The sequence below is a fragment of the Oncorhynchus keta genome, chromosome 1, assembly GCF_023373465.1.
Source record: "Oncorhynchus keta strain PuntledgeMale-10-30-2019 chromosome 1, Oket_V2, whole genome shotgun sequence".
Taxonomy (NCBI): Eukaryota; Metazoa; Chordata; class Actinopteri; order Salmoniformes; family Salmonidae; genus Oncorhynchus; species Oncorhynchus keta.
In genome coordinates, this window is record NC_068421.1 from 96,920,564 (window position 1) to 96,945,027 (window position 24,464).

Genomic DNA, 24,464 nt, shown 5'->3' on the forward strand with positions numbered 1-24,464 from the left:
AACAACAGAAATCCTATAATTAAAATTCCTCAAACATACAAGTATCTTTTACCGTTTTAAAGGTCATCTTGTGTCTGAGTTCAAAAATGCTTTCCAGGGAAATAAAAATATATATACAAATATATGCCATTTAGCTGACGCTTTTATCCAAAGCAACTTACAGTCATGTGTGCATACATTCTACGTATGGGTGGTCCCGGGAATCGAACCCACTACCCTGGCGTTACAAGCGCCATGCTCTACCAACTGAGCTACAGAAGGACCACCACAAACGATTACGTTAGGTCACCACCAACTCACAGAAAAACACAGCCGTTTTTCCAGCCAAAGAGAGGAGACACAAAAAGCACAAATAGAGATACAAATTAATCACTAACCTTTGATGATCTTCATCAGATGACACTCATAGGGGCGGCAGGGTAGCCTAGTGGTTAGAGCGTTGGACTAGTAACCGGAAGGTTGCAAGTTCAAACCCCCGAGCTGACAAGGTACAAATCTGTCGTTCTGCCCCTGAACAGGCAGTTAACCCACTGTTCGACTAGTAACCGTCATTGAAAATAAGAATTGGTTCTTAACTGACTTGCCGAGTTAAATAAAGGTAAAATAAATAGGACTTCATGTTGCACAACACATGTATGTTTTGTTTGATAAAGTTCATATTTATATAAAAAAATCTGAGTTACGTTCAGTAGTTCCAAAAACATCCAGTGATTTTGCAGAGAGCCACATCATTACAGAAATACTCAATATAAATGTAGATGAAAATACAAGTTAAACACATGGATTTATAGATATACCTCTCCTTAATGCAACCGCTATGTGTCAGATTTCAAAAAAACTTTCTGGAAAAAGCAATAATCAATAATCTGAGAACGGCGTTCAGAAAACAAATAAAATTACTCGCCATGTTGGAGTCAACAGAAATCAGAAATAACATTATAAATATTCCTTTACCTTTGACGATCTTCATCAGAATGCACTCCCAGGAATCTTAGTTCCACAGTATTGTTCGATAATGTCCATTATTTATGTCCAAGTAGCTACTTTTTTAGGGCGTTAGGTACACATTTGTAAAGTGACTATTCTACTGGATGTCATAAGGTGAATGCACCAATTTGTAAGTCGCTCTGGATAAGAGCGTCTGCTAACTGACTTAAATGTAAATGTAAATGATATATCCAAACGCTCGTGCAGGTCCAGCATAACGCCGGACAAAAACTTCAAAAAGTCAAATTACAGGTCTTAAACACTTCAAACTAAGTATAGAATCTATCTTTAGGATGTTTTTATCATACATCTTCAATAACGTAATTCCTTTGTCTGTAAAGAAGCCATGGAACGAAGGTCATGTGACCAGCCCTTGGCACTCTGCCAGACACCTGGCTCATTCAGCTCCACATCACAGCAGAAGCCTCATTCAAGTTTCTAAAGACGGTTGACATCTAGTGGTAGCCCTAGGAAGTGCAACTTCCTCCATATGTATTCAATAGGGGCTGGGTTGAAAATCGACCAACATAAGATTTCCCACCTCCTGTTTGGATTTCTTCTCAGGTTTTTGCCTGCCATATGAGTTTTGTTATACTCACAGACATCATTCATACAGTTTTAGAAACTTCAGTGTTTTCTATCCAATACTAATAATAATATGCATATATTAGCAACTGGGACTGAGGAGCAGGCTGTTTACTCTGGGCACCTTTCATTCAAACAACTCAATACTGCCCCTGCAGCCATAAGAAATTAACCCATACACTACCCTAACTCATACACTACCCTAACTCATACACTACCCTAATCCTAACCCATACACTACCCTAACCCTAACCCGAACCCATACACTACTCTAATCCTAACCCATACACTACCCTAACCCATACACTACCCTAACCCATACACTACCCTAATCCTAACCCATACACTACCCTAATCCCTAACCCATACACTACTCTAATCCTAACCCATACACTACCCTAACCAATACACTACCCTAATCCTAACCCATACACTACCCTAATCCTAACCCATACAATACCCTAATCCTAACCCATACACTACCCTAACCCATACACTACCCTAACCCATACGCTACCCTAACCCTAACCCATACACTACCCTAACCCATACACTACCCTAACCCATACACTACCCTAATCCTAACCCATACACTACCCTAACCCTAACCCATACACTACTCTAATCCTAACCCATACACTACCCTAACCCATACACTACCCTAACCCATACACTACCCTAATCCTAACCCATACACTACCCTAACCCTAACCCATACACTACTGGAAGTAACCCATACACTACCCTAACTGCCTGGTGGACTAGTAATCCTAACCCATACACTACCCTAATCTAACCTGGTACAATACCCAGTGGAGGGTAACTGCCATACACTACCCAGTGGATACACTACCCTAACCCATACGCTGGACCCTAAACCTAACCCATACACTGGAGGGTCCTAACCCATACACTACCCTAACCCATACACTACCTAATCCTAACAGGCAGTCACTACCCTAACCCATACACTACCCTAATCCTAACCCATACACTACCCTAATCCTAACCCATACACAGTGGAGGGTAGAGCTGCCTGGTGGACAGTCAGTCAGAGACAGTGGAGGGTAGAGCTGCCTGGTGGACAGTCAGTCAGACACAGTGGAGGGTAGAGCTGCCTGGTGGACAGTCAGTCAGACACAGTGGAGGGTAGAGCTGCCTGGTGGACAGTCAGTCAGACACAGTGGAGGGTAGAGCTGCCTGGTGGACAGTCAGTCAGACACAGTGGAGGGTAGAGCTGCCTGGTGGACAGTCAGTCAGAGACAGTGGAGGGTAGAGCTGCCTAGTAGTGGACAGTCAGTCAGACACAGTGGAGGGTAGAGCTGCCTGGTGGACAGTCAGTCAGAGACAGTGGAGGGTAGAGCTGCCTGGTGGACAGGCAGTCAGACACAGTGGAGGGTAGAGACAGGCAGTCAGACACAGTGGAGGGTAGAGCTGCCTGGTGGACAGTCAGTCAGACACAGTGGAGGGTAGAACTACAGTGGTCCTTCTGTAGCTCAGTAGTGGTAGAGCATGGAAGCTTGTAATGCCAGGGTAGTGGGTTCGTGGTTCCTGGGACCACCCATATGTAGAATGTATGCACACATGACTGTAAGTCGCTTTGGATAAAAGCGTCTGCTAAATGGCATATTATTATTATTATTATTACAGTAGTGTGTGAACATGATAATGGCTCCACAGTACAGGAGCTGTCAAAAACAGCATCACTGTGACTCCAGCCACTGTCAGTTGGTGGTACTAGTCATGGCCCCCTTGTCAAGGGTAGTGTAGTGACAGGACTAGTAGTGGTAGTGACAGGACTAGTAGTGGTAGTATAGTGACAGGACTAGTAGTGGTAGTGACAGGACTAGTAGTGGTAGTGACAGGACTAGTAGTGGTAGTGACAGGACTAGTAGTGGTAGTTACAGGACTAGTAGTGGTAGTTTAGTAACAGGACGAGGAGTGGTAGTGACAGGACTAGTAGTGGTAGTAACAGGACTAGTAGTGGTAGTGACAGGACTAGTAGTGGTAGTGACAGTAGTGTAGTGACAGGACTAGTAGTGGTAGTGACAGGACTAGTAGTGGTAGTGACAGTAGTGTAGTGACAGGACTAGTAGTGGTAGTGACAGGACTAGTAGTGGTAGTGACAGTAGTGTAGTGACAGGACTAGTTGTGGTAGTAACAGGACTAGTAGTGGTAGTGACAGTAGTGAAGTGAAAGGACGAGTAATGGTAGTATAGTCACAGGACTAGTAGTGGTAGTATAGTGACAGGACTGGTAGTGGTAGTGTAGTGACAGGACTAGTAGTGGTAGTATAGTAACAGGACTAGTAGTGGTAGTAACAGGACTAGTGGTGGTAGTATAGTTACAGGACTAGTGGTGGTAGTAGCAGGACTAGTGGTGGTAGTATAGTGACAGGACTAGTAGTGGTAGTAGCAGGACTAGTGGTGGTAGTATAGTTACAGGACTAGTAGTGGTAGTAACAGGACTAGTAGTGGTAGTGTAGTGACAGGACTAGTAGTGGTAGTGACAGTAGTGTAGTGACAGGACTAGTAGTGGTAGTAGCAGGACTAGTGGTGGTAGTATAGTTACAGGACTAGTTGTGGTAGTATAGTAACATGACTAGTAGTGGTAGTATAGTGACAGGACTAGTAGTGGTAGTAACAGGACTAGTTGTGGTGGTGTAGTGACAGGACTAGTTGTGTTAGTATAGTAACAGGACTAGTTGTGGTAGTATAGTAACAGGACTAGTAGTGGTAGTATAGTGACAGGACTAGTAGTGGTAGTAACAGGACTAGTTGTGGTGGTGTAGTGACAGGACTAGTTGTGTTAGTATAGTAACAGGTCTAGTTGTGGTAGTATAGTAACAGGACTAGTAGTGGTAGTATAGTGACAGGACTAGTAGTGGTAGTAACAGGACTAGTTGTGGTGGTGTAGTGACAGGACTAGTTGTGTTAGTATAGTAACAGGACTAGTTGTGGTAGTATAGTGACAGGACTAGTAGTGGTAGTAACAGGACTAGTTGTGGTGGTGTAGTGACAGGACTAGTTGTGTTAGTATAGTAACAGGACTAGTTGTGGTAGTATAGTTACAGGACTAGTTGTGGTAGTATAGTAACAGGACTAGTAGTGGTAGTATAGTGACAGGACTAGTAGTGGTAGTATAGTGACAGGACTAGTTGTGGTAGTATAGTGACAGGACTAGTAGTGGTAGTAACAGGACTAGTTGTGGTGGTGTAGTGACAGGACTAGTTGTGTTAGTATAGTAACATGACTAGTTGTGGTAGTATAGTTACAGGACTAGTTGTGGTAGTATAGTGACAGGACTAGTTGTGGTAGTATAGTTACAGGACTAGTAGTGGTAGTATAGTAACAGGACTAGTTGTGGTAGTATAGTGACAGGACTAGTAGTGGTAGTAACAGGACTAGTTGTGGTGGTGTAGTGACGGACTAGTTGTGTTAGTATAGTAACAGGACTAGTTGTGGTAGTAGCAGGACTAGTGGTTACAACTGGACTAGTTGTGGTAGTATAGTGACAGGACTAGTTGTGGTAGTATAGTAACAGGACTAGTAGTGGTAGTATAGTGACAGGACTAGTAGTGGTAGTAACAGGACTAGTTGTGGTGGTGTAGTGACAGGACTAGTTGTGTTATTATAGTAACAGGACTAGTTGTGGTAGTAGCAGGACTAGTGGTGGTAGTATAGTTACATGACTAGTGGTGGTAGTAACAGGACTAGTGGGGGTAGTATAGTGACAGGACTAGTAGTCGTAGTATAGTGACAGGACTAGTGGTGGTAGTATAGTGACAGGACTAGTAGTGATAGTATAGTGACAGGACTAGTAGTGGTAGTAACAGGACTAGTTGTGGTAGTAGCAGGACTAGTAGTGATAGTAACTTGACTAGTAGTGGTAGTAGCAGGACTAGTGGTGGTAGTAACTGGACTAGTTGTGGTAGTATAGTGACAGGACTAGTTGTGGTAGTATAGTGACAGGACTAGTAGTGGTAGTAACAGGACTAGTAGTGGTAGTAACAGGACTAGTAGTGATAGTAACAGGACTAGTGGTGATAGTATAGTAACAGGACTAGTGGTGGTAGTATAGTTACAGGACTAGTAGTGATAGTAACAGGACTAGTTGTGGTGGTGTAGTGACTGGACAGGTGCCTCTCAGGGGCCCAACACAGTAATGACTTGATACAGCTTCACAGCTTGAGTTAGATGAGTTATACAGGCCAGATGAGGCTCTAAGCAGATCCATCACCGTGTCTGCTGGTTATCAACAACAACAGACCTACCGCTGCCTCATACAAACCGGACAGCAGATCATCTAAAAACAGCAAGAAGAAGAGAAGACCAACTAACAGACTAGCTAACAGACCAACTAACAGACCAACTAACAGACTAACTAACAGACTAACTAACAGACTAACTAACAGACTAGCTAACAGACCAACTAACAGACTAGCTAACAGACCAACTAACAGACTAACTAACAGACCAACTAACAGACCAACTAACAGACCAACTAACAGACCAACTAACAGACCAACTAACAGACCAACTAACAGACCAACTAACAGACCAACTAACAGACCAACTAACAGACCAACTAACAGACCAACTAACAGACCAACTAACAGACCAACTAACAGACCAACTAACAGACCAACTAACAGACTAACTAACAGACCAACTAACAGACCAACTAACAGACCAACTAACAGACCAACTAACAGACCAACTAACAGACCAACTAACAGACCAACTAACAGACCAACTAACAGACCAACTAACAGACCAACTAACAGACTAACTAACAGACCAACTAACAGACCAACTAACAGACCAACTAACAGACCAACTAACAGACCAACTAACAGACCAACTAACAGACCAACTAACAGACCAACTAACAGACCAACTAACAGACCAACTAACAGACCAACTAACAGACTAACTAACAGACCAAACAGACTAGCTAACAGACTAACTAACAGACCAACTAACAGACCAACTAACAGACCAACAGACTAAACAGACCAACTAACAGACTAGCAACAGACTAACAGACCAACTAACAGACCAACTAACAGACCAACTAACAGACCAACTAACAGACCAGCTAACAGACCAACTAACAGACCAACTAACAGACTAAGACTAGCTAACAGACTAGCAGACTAACTAACAGACCAACTAACAGACCAACTAACAGACCAACTAACAGACCAACTAACAGACCAACTAACAGACCAACTAACAGACCAACTAACAGACCTAACAGACCAGCTAACAGACTAGCTAACAGACTAGCTAACAGACCAACTAACAGACCAACTAACAGACCAACTAACAGACCAACTAACAGACTAACTAACAGACCAACTAACAGACCAACTAACAGACCAACTAACAGACCAACTAACAGACCAACTAACAGACCAACTAACAGACCAACTAACAGACCAACTAACAGACCAACTAACAGACCAACTAACAGACCAACTAACAGACCAACTAACAGACCAACTAACAGACCAACTAACAGACCAACTAACAGACCAACTAACAGACCAACTAACAGACCAACTAACAGACCAACTAACAGACCAACTAACAGACCAACTAACAGACTAGCTAACAGACTAGCTAACAGACTAGCTAACAGACTAGCTAACAGACCAACTAACAGACCAACTAACAGACCAACTAACAGACCAACTAACAGACCAACTAACAGACCAACTAACAGACCAACTAACAGACTGTGAACATACTATTTTGTTCGGTCAAAACATGTTGATTGACCTGTCAGTACTTTTCAGTGACATGTATTGTTGTGTGTTTGCGTTCCCTAGAGCTGAGGCATGAAATCCGTGTATGGAGGCAGACGGCCCAGCGTATTAGCCCGGCCAGCAGAGAGGAGACGGCTGTCAAGTGTCTACTGATGCAGAAGGTCCTCAACCTGGAGAGCGTGCTCCGCAAGCAACTCAAAACCTTCCAGAGGTACAGACAGGGCTTTCTGGTCAACTCAAACCCTTTCAGTGACAGACAGGGCTTTCTAATCAACTCAAACCCTTCCAGAGGTACAGACAGGGCTTTCTGGGCAACTCAAACCCTTCCAGTGACAGACAGGGCTTTCTAATCAACTCAAACCCTTCCAGAGGTACAGACAGGGCTTTCTGGGCAACTCAAACCCTTCCAGAGGTACAGACAGGGCTTTCTGGTCAACTCAAACCCTTTCAGTGACAGACAGGGCTTTCTGGGCAACTCAAACCCTTCCAGAGGTACAGACAGGGCTTTCTGGGCAACTCAAACCCTTTCAGTGACAGACAGGGCTTTCTAATCAACTCAAACCCTTCCAGAGGTACAGACAGGGCTTTCTGGGCAACTCAAACCCTTCCAGTGACAGACAGGGCTTTCTAATCAACTCAAACCCTTCCAGAGGTACAGACAGGGCTTTCTAATCAACTCAAACCCTTCCAGAGGTACAGACAGGGCTTTCTGGGCAACTCAAACCCTTCCAGAGGTACAGACAGGGCTTTCTGGTCAACTCAAACCCTTCCAGAGGTACAGACAGGGCTTTCTAATCAACTTAAAACCTTCCAGAGGTACAGACAGGGCTTTCTAATCAACTCAAACCCTTCCAGAGGTACAGACAGGGCTTTCTGGTCAACTCAAACCCTTCCAGAGGTACAGACAGGGCTTTCTGGGCAACTCAAACCCTTCCAGAGGTACAGACAGGGCTTTCTGGTCAACTCAAACCCTTCCAGAGGTACAGACAGGGCTTTCTGGGCAACTCAAACCCTTCCAGAGGTACAGACAGGGCTTTCTGGTCAACTCAAACCCTTCCAGAGGTACAGACAGGGCTTTCTGGGCAACTCAAACCCTTCCAGAGGTACAGACAGGGCTTTCTGGGCAACTCAAACCCTTCCAGAGGTACAGACAGGGCTTTCTGGTCAACTCAAACCCTTCCAGAGGTACAGACAGGGCTTTCTGGGCAACTCAAACCCTTCCAGAGGTACAGACAGGGCTTTCTGGTCAACTCAAACCCTTCCAGAGGTACAGACAGGGCTTTCTAATCAACTTAAAACCTTCCAGAGGTACAGACAGGGCTTTCTGGGCAACTCAAACCCTTCCAGAGGTACAGACAGGGCTTTCTGGGCAACTCAAACCCTTCCAGAGGTACAGACAGGGCTTTCTGGGCAACTCAAACCCTTCCAGAGGTACAGACAGGGCTTTCTGGTCAACTCAAACCCTTCCAGAGGTACAGACAGGGCTTTCTAATCAACTTAAAACCTTCCAGAGGTACAGACAGGGCTTTCTGGGCAACTCAAACCCTTCCAGAGGTACAGACAGGGCTTTCTGGGCAACTCAAACCCTTCCAGAGGTACAGACAGGGCTTTCTGGTCAACTCAAACCCTTCCAGAGGTACAGACAGGGCTTTCTAATCAACTTAAAACCTTCCAGAGGTACAGACAGGGCTTTCTAATCAACTCAAACCCTTCCAGAGGTACAGACAGGGCTTTCTGGTCAACTCAAACCCTTCCAGAGGTACAGACAGGGCTTTCTGGGCAACTCAAACCCTTCCAGTGACAGACAGGGCTTTCTAATCAACTTAAAACCTTCCAGAGGTACAGACAGGGCTTTCTAGGAAACTCAAACCCTTCCAGAGGTACAGACAGGGCTTTCTGGGCAACTCAAACCCTTCCAGTGACAGACAGGGCTTTCTAATCAACTCAAAACCTTCCAGAGGTACAGACAGGGCTTTCTAGGAAACTCAAAACCTTCCAGAGGTACAGACAGGGCTTTCTGGGCAACTCAAACCCTTCCAGTTACAGACAGGGCTTTCTAATCAACTCAGTCCCTTCCAGAGGTACAGACAGGGCTTTCTAATTAACTCAAAACCTTCCAGAGGTACAGACAGGGCTTCCTAAAAACTCAAAACCTTCCAGAGGTACAGACAGGGCTTCCTAAAAACTCAAAACCTTCCAGAGGTACAGACAGGGCTTTCTAGGCTACTCAAAAACTTCCAGTGGTACAGGCAGGGCTTTCTAGGCAATAGCGTGCCCCGGCACACTGTACTAACTGAGTGGATGGTTAATTAAAAGCAGATTTGACTTTCATTCATTTTTGTCACGTAGTCTCATTAAAATAAAATAAATATTTTCAAAGAGAGAGAAGTTTGATGGATCAGAGGATCTCTCTCTCTCTGTCTCTCTCTCTCTCTCTCTCTCTCTCTCCCCTTTTCTCTCTCTCTCTCTCTCTCCTTTTCTCTCTCTCTGCCTCGCTCTTTCTTTCTTTCTGTCTCTTTCTTTCTTTCTTTCTTTCTTTCTTTCTTTCTTTCTTTCTTTCTTTCTTTCTTTCTTTCTCTCTCTCTCTCTCTCTCTCTCTCTCTCTCTCTCTCTCTCTCTCTCTCTCTCTCTCTCTCTCTCTCTCTCTCTCTCTCTCTCTCTCTCTTTCTGTCACTCTGTCTCTGTCTCTCTCTGTCTCTCTCTTTCCCCCCTCTCTCTCTCTTTCTGTCTCTCTGTCTCTGTCTCTCTGTCTCTCTCTTTCTATCGCTCTATTTCTCTCTCTCTCTGTCTCTCTTTTTTTCAATTAATTTAAATTTGCTTTATTGTCATGACGTAACAATGTACATATCGCTAAAGCTTACTTTGGATATTTACAATATGAAAATAATAAGAATCAAAATGGTCAAGGGGACACCAGTAACAACAATAACCAGGGGTCAAAATAACCATCACTGAACAATAACCAGGGGTCAAAATAACCAACACAATAACCAACACATTGAACAATAACAATAAGCATACAGTAGAGGACATGTGCAGGTTGATTGGTCTGTCAGACACTGTCCCTCATCTAATGGCAGGCAGCAATGTAGTGGGCTGCCAACCCACAGCTCTCTGTCCTCCCCCAACAGGACGGGTTTCATCAGAGAGGTCTTCAATGTAATGCGCTGCCAACCCACAGCTGTCTGCGTCCTCCCCAACAGGACGGGTAGCCCAATCAGAGAGGTCTTCAATGTAATGCGCTGCCAACCCACAGGTCTCTACGTTCCCCAACAGGATAGCCCATCAAATTACAAGAGGACACCAGTATCAGATCTTCAAATGCTCTGCCAACCCACAGCTCTCTGTGTCCTCCCCCAACAGGACGGGTAGCCCACTCTCATCAGAGAGGTCTTCAATGGGTGCGCTGCCAACCCACAGCTCTCTGCGTCCTCCCCAACAGGACGGGTAGCCCAACTCATCAGAGGGTCAAAATGCTCTGCCAACCCACAGCTCTCTGCGTCCTCCCCCAACAGGACGGGTAGCCCACTCTCATCAGAGAGGTCTTCAATGTAGTGCGCTGCCAACCCACAGCTCTCTGCGTCCTCCCCCAACAGGACGGGTAGCCCACTCTCATCAGAGAGGTCTTCAATAGAGTGCTCTGCCAACCCACAGCTCTCTGCGTCCTCCCCCAACAGGACGGGTAGCCCACTCTCATCAGAGAGGTCTTCAATGTAATGCGCTGCCAACCCACAGCTCTCTGCGTCCTCCCCCAACAGGACGGGTAGCCCACTCTCATCAGAGAGGTCTTCAATAGAGTGCTCTGCCAACCCACAGCTCTCTGCGTCCTCCCCCAACAGGACGGGTAGCCTATCCTCATCTAAGAGGTCTTCAATGTAGTGCGCTGCCAACCCACAGCTCTCTGTGTCCTCCCCCAACAGGACGGGTAGCCCACTCTCATCAGAGAGGTCTTCAATGTAATGCGCTGCCAACCCACAGGTCTCTGTGTCCTCCCCCAACAGGACGGGTAGCCCACTCTCATCAGAGAGGTCTTCAATAGAGTGCTCTGCCAACCCACAAGTCTCTGTGTCCTCCCCCAACAGGACGGGTAGCCCACTCTCATCAGAGAGGTCTTCAATGTAGTGCGCTGCCAACCCACAGCTCTCTGTGTCCTCCCCCAACAGGACGGGTAGCCCACTCTCATCAGAGAGGTCTTCAATGTAATGCGCTGCCAACCCACAGGTCTCTGTGTCCTCCCCCAACAGGACGGGTAGCCCACTCTCATCAGAGAGGTCTTCAATAGAGTGCTCTGCCAACCCACAAGTCTCTGTGTCCTCCCCCAACAGGACGGGTAGCCCACTCTCATCAGAGAGGTCTTCAATGTAGTGCTCTGTCAACCCACAGGTCTCTGTGTCCTCCCCCAACAGGACGGGTAGCCCACTCTCATCAGAGAGGTCTTCAATAGAGTGCTCTGCCAACCCACAGGTCTCTGTGTCCTCCCCCAACAGGACGGGTAGCCCACTCTCATCAGAGAGGTCTTCAATAGAGTGTTCTGCCAACCCACAGGTCTCTGTGTCCTCCCCCAACAGGACAGGTAGCCTATTGTCATCAGAGAGGTCTTCAATAGAGTGCTCTGCCAACCCACAGGTCTCTGTGTCCTCCCCCAACAGGACGGGTAGCCCACTCTCATCAGAGAGGTCTTCAATGTAGTGGTCTGCCAACCCACAGCTCTCTGTGTCCTCCCCCAACAGGACGGGTAGCCCACTCTCATCAGAGAGGTCTTCAATAGAGTGCTCTGCCAACCCACAGCTCTCTGCGTCCTCCCCCAACAGGACGGGTTGCCCACTCTCATCAGAGAGGTCTTCAATGTAGTGGTCTGCCAACCCACAGCTCTCTGTGTCCTCCCCCAACAGGACGGGTTGCCCACTCTCATCAGAGAGGTCTTCAATAGAGTGCTCTGCCAACCCACGGCTCTCTGTGTCCTCCCCCAACAGGACGGGTAGCCCACTCTCATCAGAGAGGTCTTCAATAGAGTGCTCTGCCAACCCACAGCTCTCTGTGTCCTCCCCCAACAGGACGGGTAGCCCACTCTCATCAGAGAGGTCTTCAATGTAATGCGCTGCCAACCCACAGCTCTCTGCGTCCTCCCCCAACAGGACGGGTAGCCTACTGTCATCAGAGAGGTCTTCAATAGAGTGCTTTGCCAACCCACAGGTCTCTGTGTCCTCCCCCAACAGGACGGGTAGCCTATTGTCATCAGAGAGGTCTTTGAAACCTTGAATAAGGGTTTGACATTTTTGGAAAATGACACTCTCTAATTGTTTTATATATTTGACATTTTGTCAGGAAATGCAGCTCTGTCTCAGGTTCTGCTGTGGTGCAGTGGTTGCACAGCCTTTCCTCTACAGGGAGCCAGGTTTTCTTGTGTCTACCCTTCTCAATGGCAAGGCTGTGCTCACTGAGCCTGTACTTTGTCAAGGTTTTTCTAAGGCTTTGATCAGTAACCATGGTCAAATCGTTAGCTACTGTGTTCTGTCGATTTAGGGCCAGATAGCACTGCATTTTGCTTTGTGCTTGTGTTTCCTAATAAGTCATAGTTTTGTTTTGACTGTGTTGTAATTTGGTTTATCCTGATTGATTGGATGTTCTGGTCCTGAGGCTTTTTTAGTACATGTTTTAGTACGTTTGTGTGTTAGAAACATGTTTACCTCTCTCTGTCTCTCTCTGTGTCTCTCTCTGTGTCTCTCTCTCTCTGTCTCTCTCTGTCTCTCTCTCTCTCTCTCTCTCTCTGTCTCTCTCTGTCTCTCTCTCTGTCTCTCTCTCTCTCTCTGTCTCTCTCTCTGTCTCTCTCTCTCTCTCTCTCTCTCTCTCTGTCTCTCTCTCTGTCTCTCTCTCTCTCTCTCTCTCTCTCTCTCTCTCTCTCTCTCTCTCTCTGTCTCTCTCTCTCTCTCTCTCTCTCTCTCTCTCTCTCTCTCTCTCTCTCTCTCTCTCTCTCTCTCTCTCTCTCTCTGTCTCTCTCTCTCTCTCTCTCTCTCTCTCTCTCTCTCTCTCTCTCTGTCTGTCTGTCTGTCTGTCTGTCTGTCTGTCTGTCTGTCTGTCTGTCTGTCTGTCTGTCTGTCTGTCTGTCTGTCTGTCTGTCTCTCTCTCTCTCTCTCTCTCTCTCTCTCTCTCTCTCTCTCTCTCTCTCTTTCTTTCTTTCTTTCTTTCTTTCTTTCTTTCTTTCTTTCTTTCTTTCTTTCTTTCTTTCTTTCTTTCTTTCTTTCTTTGTTTTCCAGACAGATTTCTCAGGAAGATAAGAACTGGGAGAATAACATTCAGGAGTTGCATAAAAAGGTAACGTAACGTCACTAAATCATATAATCTATATGTGGTAGTATAGTAACATGACTAGTAGTGGTAGTATAGTAACATGACTAGTAGTGGTAGTAACAGGACTAGTAGTGGTAGTAACAGGACTAGTGGTGGTAGTATAGTGACAGGACTAGTAGTGGTAGTATAGTGACAGGACTAGTTAATCTCTATGTCTGAGGATCATCAAATGGAGCCACTCCATAATCTACCATGAGTGCTCAGTTTCGATTAGATCTGGTCACTGAGGCGCACGGACGGACGCACACATACACAAGAATACATGTCACTGACAAGTACTGACAGGTCTATCAACATCTATATTATTTTGACTGAACAAAATAGTATGTCCACTCCACTTTTAGATGATCTGCTGTCCGGTTTGTATGAGGCAGCGGTAGGTCTGTTGTTGTTGATAACCAGCAGACACGGTTATGGATCTGCTCAGAGCCTCATCTGGCCTGTATAACTCATCTAACTCAAGCTGTGAAGCTGTTTCAAGTCATTACTGTGTTGGGCCCCTGAGAGGCACCTGTCCAGTCACTACACCACCACAAACTAGTCCTGTTACTATCACTACTAGTCCTGTTACTACCACAAACTAGTCCTGTTACTATCACTACTAGTCCTGTCACTACACCACCACAAACTAGTCCTGTTACTATCACTACTAGTCCTGTAACTATACTACCACCACTAGTCCTGCTACTACCACAACTAGTCCTGTTACTATCACTACTAGTCCTGTCACTACACCACCACAACTAGTCCTGTTACTACCACTACTAGTCCTGTCACTACACCACCACAACTAGTCCTGTTACTATCACTACTAGTCCTGTAACTATACTATCACCACTAGTCCTGCTACTACCACTACTAGTCCTGTCACTACACCACCACAACTAGTCCTGTTACTATCACTACTAGTCCTGTAACTATACTATCACCACTAGTCCTGCTACTACCACTACTAGTCCTGTTACTACCACCACTAGTCCTGTTACTACCACCACTAGTCCTGTTACTACCACAACTAGTCCTGTTACTATCACTACTAGTCCTGTTACTATCACTACTAGTCCTGTAACTATACTACCACCACTAGTCCTGTTACTATACTATCACTACTAGTCCTGTTACAATACTACCACAACTAGTCCTGCTACTACCACAACTAGTCCTGTTACTACCACCACTAGTCCTGCTACTACCACCACTCGTCCTGTTACTACCACTACTAGTCCTGTCACTATACTACCACAACTAGTCCTGTCACTATACTACCACAACTAGTCCTGTCACTACACCACCACAACTAGTCCTGTCACTATAATACCACAACTAGTCCTGTCACTATACTACCACCACTAGTCCTGTTACTACCACTACTAGTCCTGTAAATATACTATCACTACTAGTCCTGTCACTATACTACCACCACTAGTCCTGCTACTACCACTACTAGTCCTGTCACTATCACTACTAGTCCTGTCACTATACTACCACCACTAGTCCAGTTACTACCAGAACTAGTCCTGTTACTACCACTACTAGTCCTGTTACTACCACCACTAGTCAAGTTACTACCACTACTAGTCCTGTCACTATACTACCACTACTAGTCCTGTCACTATACTACCACCACTAGTCCTGTCACTATACTACCACTACTAGTCCTGTCACTATACTACCACCACTAGTCCTGTCACTATACTACCACTACTAGTCCTGTTACTACCACCACTAGTCAAGTTACTACCACTACTAGTCCTGTTACTACCACCACTAGTCCTGTTACTACCACCACTAGTCCTGTTACTACCACTACTAGTCAAGTTACTACCACTACTAGTCCAGTTACTACCACAACTAGTCCAGTTACTACACCACCACAACGAGTCCAGTTACTACCACAACTAGTCCAGTTACTACCACAACTCGTCCAGTTACTACCACAACTAGTCCAGTTACTACCGCCACTAGTCCAGTTACTATACTACCACCACTAGTGCAGTCACTACAGTACCACAACGAGTCCTGTTACTACCACTACTAGTCCTGTCACTATACTACCACTACTAGTCCTGTTACTACCAGAACTAGTCCAGTTACTACCACTACTAGTCCTGTCACTACCACCACTAGTCCAGTTACTACACTACCACAACTAGTCCTGTTACTACCACTACTAGTCCTGTTACTACACCACCACAACTAGTCCTGTCACTATATGACCACCACTAGTCCTGTCACTATACTACCACTACTAGTCCTGTTACTACCACTACTAGTCCTCTCACTACACTACCACTACTAGTCCTGTCACTATACTACCACTACTAGTCCTGTTACTACCACTACTAGTCCTGTCACTATACTACCACTACTAGTCCTGTTACTACCACTACTCGTCCTGTTACTTTGCGACCACTACTAGTCCTGTCACTATACTACCACTACTAGTCCTGTTACTACCACTACTAGTCCTGTCACTTTACTACCACTACTAGTCCTGTCACTATACTACCAATACTAGTCCTGTCACTATACTACCACTACTAGTCCTGTCACTACACTACCACTACTAGTTCTGTCACTACCACTACTAGTCATGTCACTACCACTACTACTAGTCCTGTCACTATACTACCACTACTAGTCCTGTCACTATACTACCTCTGTCACTATACTACCACTACTAGTCCTGTTACTACTACCACTAGTCCTGTTACTACCACCATTAGTCTTGTTACTAGCACTACTAGTCCTGTTATTACCACCACTAGTCCTGTTACTACCACTACGAGTCAAGTTACTACCACAACTAGTCCAGTTACTACCACCACTAGTCCTGTTACTACCACTACTAGTCCAGTTACTACCACAACTAGTCCAGTTACTACACCACCACAACTAGTCCAGTTACTACCACAACTACTCAAATTACTACCACAACTAGTCCAGTAACTACACCACCACAACTAGTCCAGTTACTACCACAACTAGTCCAGTTACTACCACAACTAGTCCAGTTACTACACCACCACAACTAGTCCAGTTACTACCACAACTAATCCAGTTACTACCGCCACTAGTCCAGTTACTATACTACCACCACTAGTGCAGTTACTACAGTACCACAACAAGTCCTGTTACTACCACTACTTGTCCTGTCACTATACTACCACTACTAGTCCTGTCACTATACGACCACCACTTGTCCTGTCACTATACTACCACTACTAGTCCTGTTACTACCAGAACTAGTCCAGTTACTACCACTACTTGTCCTGTCACTATACTACCACTACTAGTCATGTTACTACCACTACTAGTCCTGTCACTACCACAACTAGTCCTGTTACTGCCACTACTAGTCCTGTCACTATATGGCCACCACTAGTCCTGTCACTATACTACCACTACTAGTCCTGTTACTACCACTACTAGTCCTGTTACTATGCGACCACTACTAGTCCTGTCACTATACTACCACTACTAGTCATGTTACTACCACTACTAGTCCTGTCATTATACTACCACTACTAGTCCTGTCACTATACTACCACTACTAGTCCTGTTACTACCACTACTAGTCCTGTTGCTATACTACCACTACTAGTCCTGTTACTACCACTACTAGTCCTGTTACTACCACTACTAGTCCTGTTACTACCACTACTAGTCCTGTTGCTATACTACCACTACTAGTCCTGTTACTACCACTACTAGTCCTGTTACTATGCGACCACTACTAGTCCTGGCACTATACTACCACTACTAGTCCTGTTACTACCACTACTCGTCCTGTCACTATACTACCACTACTAGTCATGTTACTACCACTACTAGTCCTGTCACTATACTACCACTACTAGTCCTGTTACTACCACTACTAGTCCTGTTGCTATACTACCACTACTAGTCCTGTTACAGTCTACCACGACTCGTCCTGTCACTATACTACCACTACTAGTCCTGTCACTACCACTACTAGTCCTGTCACTATACTACCACTACTAGTCCTGTCACTACCACTACTAGTCCTGTCACTACCACTACTAGTCCTGTCACTATCACCACTAGTCCTGTCACTACCACTACTAGTCCTGTTACTACCACTACTAGTCCTGTCACTATACTACCACTACTAGTCCTGTTACTACACTACCACTACTAGTCCTGTTACTATACTACCACTACTAGTCCTGTCACTACCACTACTAGTCCTGTTACTACCACTACTAGTCCTGTCACTACCACTACTAGTCCTGTTACTACTACTACTAGTCCTGTCACTACCACTACTCGTCCTGTCACTATACTACCACTACTAGTCCTGTTACTACCACTACTCGTCCTGTCACTACCACCACTCGTCCTGTCACTATACTACCACTACTAGTCCTGTTACTACCACTACTCGTCCTCTCACTACCACTACTCGTCCTGTCACTATACTACCACTACTAGTCCTGTTACTACCACTACTAGTCCTGTTACTACCACTACTCGTCCTGTCACTATACTACCACTACTAGTCCTGTTACTACCACTACTCGTCCTGTCACTACCACTACTCGTCCTGTCACTATACTACCACTACTAGTCCTGTTACTACCACTACTAGTCCTGTTACTACCACTACTAGTCCTGTTACTACCACTACTAGTCCTGTTACTACCACTACTAGGCCTGTCACTATACTACCACTACTAGTCCTGTTACTACACTACCACTACTAGTCCTGTTACTATACTACCACTACTAGTCCTGTCACTACCACTACTAGTCCTGTTACTACCACTACTAGTCCTGTCACTACCACTACTAGTCCTGTTACTACTACTACTAGTCCTGTCACTACCACTACTCGTCCTGTCACTATACTACCACTACTAGTCCTGTTACTACCACTACTAGTCCTGTCACTACCACTACTAGTCCTGTTACTACCACTACTAGTCCTGTTACTACCACTACTCGTCCTGTCACTATACTACCACTACTAGTCCTGTTACTACCACTACTCGTCCTGTCACTACCACTACTCGTCCTGTCACTATACTACCACTACTAGTCCTGTTACTACCACTACTAGTCCTGTTACTACCACTACTAGTCCTGTTACTACCACTACTAGTCCTGTTACTACCACTACTAGGCCTGTCACTATACTACCACTACTAGTCCTGTTACTACACTACCACTACTAGTCCTGTTACTATACTACCACTACTAGTCCTGTCACTACCACTACTAGTCCTGTTACTACCACTACTAGTCCTGTCACTACCACTACTAGTCCTGTTACTACTACTACTAGTCCTGTCACTACCACTACTCGTCCTGTCACTATACTACCACTACTAGTCCTGTTACTACCACTACTCGTCCTGTCACTACCACTACTCGTCCTGTCACTATACTACCACTACTAGTCCTGTTACTACCACTACTCGTCCTGTCACTACCACTACTCGTCCTGTCACTATACTACCACTACTAGTCCTGTTACTACCACTACTCGTCCTGTCACTACCACTACTCGTCCTGTCACTATACTACCACTACTAGTCCTGTTACTACCACTACTAGTCCTGTTACTACCACTACTCGTCCTGTCACTATACTACCACTACTAGTCCTGTTACTACCACTACTAGTCCTGTCACTACCACTACTCGTCCTGTCACTATACTACCACTACTAGTCCTGTTACTACCACTACTAGTCCTGTTACTACCACTACTAGTCCTGTTACTACCACTACTAGTCCTGTCACTATACTACCACTACTAGTCCTGTTACTACACTACCACTACTAGTCCTGTTACTATACTACCACTACTAGTCCTGTCACTACCACTACTAGTCCTGTTACTACCACTACTAGTCCTGTCACTACCACTACTAGTCCTGTTACTACTACTACTAGTCCTGTCACTACCACTACTCGTCCTGTCACTATACTACCACTACTAGTCCTGTTACTACCACTACTAGTCCTGTCACTACCACTACTCGTCCTGTCACTATACTACCACTACTAGTCCTGTTACTACCACTACTCGTCCTGTCACTACCACTACTCGTCCTGTCACTATACTACCACTACTAGTCCTGTTACTACCACTACTAGTCCTGTTACTACCACTACTCGTCCTGTCACTATACTACCACTACTAGTCCTGTTACTACCACTACTCGTCCTGTCACTACCACTACTCGTCCTGTCACTATACTACCACTACTAGTCCTGTTACTACCACTACTAGTCCTGTTACTACCACTACTAGTCCTGTTACTACCACTACTCGTCCTGTCACTATACTACCACTACTAGTCCTGTTACTATACTACCACTACTGTCCTGTTACTATACTACCACTACTAGTCCTGTTACTACCACTACTAGTCCTGTTACTACCACTACTCGTCCTGTCACTATACTACCACTACTAGTCCTGTTACTATACTACCACTACTCATCCTGTTACTATACTACCACTACTAGTCCTGTTACTACCACTACTAGTCCTGTTACTACCACTACTCGTCCTGTCACTATACTACCACTACTAGTCCTGTTACTATACTACCACTACTAGTCCTGTTACTATACTACCACTACTCGTCCTGTTACTATACTACCACTACTAGTCCTGTTACTACCACTACTAGTCCTGTTACTATACTACCACTACTAGTCCTGTTACTACCACTACTCGTCCTGTCACTACCACTACTCGTCCTGTCACTATACTACCACTACTAGTCCTGTTACTACCACTACTCGTCCTGTCACTACCACTACTCGTCCTGTCACTATACTACCACTACTAGTCCTGTTACTACCACTACTAGTCCTGTCATTATACTACCACTACTAGTCCTGTCACTATACTACCACTACTAGTCCTGTTACTACCACTACTAGTCCTGTTGCTATACTACCACTACTAGTCCTGTTACTACCACTACTAGTCCTGTTACTACCACTACTAGTCCTGTTACTACCACTACTAGTCCTGTTGCTATACTACCACTACTAGTCCTGTTACTACCACTACTAGTCCTGTTACTACCACTACTCGTCCTGTCACTATACTACCACTACTAGTCATGTTACTACCACTACTAGTCCTGTCACTATACTACCACTACTAGTCCTGTCACTATACTACCACTACTAGTCCTGTCACTATACTACCACTACTAGTCCTGTTACTACCACTACTAGTCCTGTTGCTATACTACCACTACTAGTCCTGTTACTACCACGACTAGTCCTGTCACTATACTACCACTACTAGTCCTGTCACTACCACTACTAGTCCTGTCACTATACTACCACTACTAGTCCTGTCACTACCACTACTAGTCCTGTCACTACCACTACTAGTCCTGTCACTATCTCTACTAGTCCTGTCACTACCACTACTAGTCCTGTTACTACCACTACTAGTCCTGTCACTATACTACCACTACTAGTCCTGTTACTACACTACCACTACTAGTCCTGTTACTATACTACCACTACTAGTCCTGTCACTACCACTACTAGTCCTGTTACTACCACTACTAGTCCTGTCACTACCACTACTAGTCCTGTTACTACTACTACTAGTCCTGTCACTACCACTACTCGTCCTGTCACTATACTACCACTACTAGTCCTGTTACTACCACTACTCGTCCTGTCACTACCACTACTCGTCCTGTCACTATACTACCACTACTAGTCCTGTTACTACCACTACTCGTCCTCTCACTACCACTACTCGTCCTGTCACTATACTACCACTACTAGTCCTGTTACTACCACTACTAGTCCTGTTACTACCACTACTCGTCCTGTCACTATACTACCACTACTAGTCCTGTTACTACCACTACTCGTCCTGTCACTACCACTACTCGTCCTGTCACTATACTACCACTACTAGTCCTGTTACTACCACTACTAGTCCTGTTACTACCACTACTAGTCCTGTTACTACCACTACTAGTCCTGTTACTACCACTACTAGTCCTGTCACTATACTACCACTACTAGTCCTGTTACTACACTACCACTACTAGTCCTGTTACTATACTACCACTACTAGTCCTGTCACTACCACTACTAGTCCTGTTACTACCACTACTAGTCCTGTCACTACCACTACTAGTCCTGTTACTACTACTACTAGTCCTGTCACTACCACTACTCGTCCTGTCACTATACTACCACTACTAGTCCTGTTACTACCACTACTCGTCCTGTCACTACCACTACTCGTCCTGTCACTATACTACCACTACTAGTCCTGTTACTACCACTACTCGTCCTGTCACTACCACTACTCGTCCTGTCACTATACTACCACTACTAGTCCTGTTACTACCACTACTCGTCCTGTCACTACCACTACTCGTCCTGTCACTATACTACCACTACTAGTCCTGTTACTACCACTACTAGTCCTGTTACTACCACTACTCGTCCTGTCACTATACTACCACTACTAGTCCTGTTACTACCACTACTCGTCCTGTCACTACCACTACTCGTCCTGTCACTATACTACCACTACTAGTCCTGTTACTACCACTACTAGTCCTGTTACTACCACTACTAGTCCTGTTACTACCACTACTAGTCCTGTCACTATACTACCACTACTAGTCCTGTTACTACACTACCACTACTAGTCCTGTTACTATACTACCACTACTAGTCCTGTCACTACCACTACTAGTCCTGTTACTACCACTACTAGTCCTGTCACTACCACTACTAGTCCTGTTACTACTACTACTAGTCCTGTCACTACCACTACTCGTCCTGTCACTATACTACCACTACTAGTCCTGTTACTACCACTACTCGTCCTGTCACTACCACTACTCGTCCTGTCACTATACTACCACTACTAGTCCTGTTACTACCACTACTCGTCCTGTCACTACCACTACTCGTCCTGTCACTATACTACCACTACTAGTCCTGTTACTACCACTACTAGTCCTGTTACTACCACTACTACTATACTACCACTACTAGTCCTGTTACTACCACTACTCGTCCTGTCACTACCACTACTCGTCCTGTCACTATACTACCACTACTAGTCCTGTTACTACCACTACTAGTCCTGTTACTACCACTACTAGTCCTGTTACTACCACTACTCGTCCTGTCACTATACTACCACTACTAGTCCTGTTACTATACTACCACTACTCGTCCTGTTACTATACTACCACTACTAGTCCTGTTACTACCACTACTAGTCCTGTTACTACCACTACTCGTCCTGTCACTATACTACCACTACTAGTCCTGTTACTATACTACCACTACTCATCCTGTTACTATACTACCACTACTAGTCCTGTTACTACCACTACTAGTCCTGTTACTACCACTACTCGTCCTGTCACTATACTACCACTACTAGTCCTGTTACTATACTACCACTACTAGTCCTGTTACTATACTACCACTACTCGTCCTGTTACTATACTACCACTACTAGTCCTGTTACTACCACTACTAGTCCTGTTACTATACTACCACTACTAGTCCTGTTACTACCACTACTCGTCCTGTCACTACCACTACTCGTCCTGTCACTATACTACCACTACTAGTCCTGTTACTACCACTACTCGTCCTGTCACTACCACTACTCGTCCTGTCACTATACTACCACTACTAGTCCTGTTACTACCACTACTAGTCCTGTTACTACCACTACTCGTCCTGTCACTATACTACCACTACTAGTCCTGTTACTACCACTACTCGTCCTGTCACTACCACTACTCGTCCTGTCACTATACTACCACTACTAGTCCTGTTACTACCACTACTAGTCCTGTTACTACCACTACTAGTCCTGTTACTACCACTACTCGTCCTGTCACTATACTACCACTACTAGTCCTGTTACTATACTACCACTACTCGTCCTGTTACTATACTACCACTACTAGTCCTGTTACTACCACTACTAGTCCTGTTACTACCACTACTAGTCACTATACTACCACTACTAGTCCTGTTACTATACTACCACTACTCGTCCTGTTACTATACTACCACTACTAGTCCTGTTACTACCACTACTCGTCCTGTCACTATACTACCACTACTAGTCCTGTTACTATACTACCACTACTAGTCCTGTTACTATACTACCACTACTCGTCCTGTTACTATACTACCACTACTAGTCCTGTCACTACCACTACTAGTCCTGTTACTACCACTACTAGTCCTGTCACTACCACTACTAGTCCTGTTACTACTACTACTAGTCCTGTCACTACCACTACTCGTCCTGTCACTATACTACCACTACTAGTCCTGTTACTACCACTACTCGTCCTGTCACTACCACTACTCGTCCTGTCACTATACTACCACTACTAGTCCTGTTACTACCACTACTCGTCCTGTCGCTACCACTACTCGTCCTGTCACTATACTACCACTACTAGTCCTGTTACTACCACTACTAGTCCTGTTACTACCACTACTCGTCCTGTCACTATACTACCACTACTAGTCCTGTTACTACCACTACTCGTCCTGTCACTACCACTACTCGTCCTGTCACTATACTACCACTACTAGTCCTGTTACTACCACTACTAGTCCTGTTACTACCACTACTAGTCCTGTTACTACCACTACTCGTCCTGTCACTATACTACCACTACTAGTCCTGTTACTATACTACCACTACTCGTCCTGTTACTATACTACCACTACTAGTCCTGTTACTACCACTACTAG

General features: G+C 45.1%; 1 protein-coding gene across 3 annotated transcripts in view; it reads left to right on the top strand.

The window, feature by feature from the left end:
- oca2 (oculocutaneous albinism II) overlaps positions 1–24,464 on the top strand; it is a 369,117-nt gene that overhangs the window by 218,189 nt on the left and 126,464 nt on the right. For all 3 annotated transcript variants that reach the window (XM_052467917.1, XM_052467907.1, XM_052467911.1), the window contains exons 16-17: positions 7,409–7,556; positions 13,600–13,657. In XM_052467917.1, coding sequence (XP_052323877.1) covers positions 7,409–7,556; positions 13,600–13,657 — 206 coding nt within the window. The remainder of the gene's footprint in view (positions 1–7,408; positions 7,557–13,599; positions 13,658–24,464) is intronic.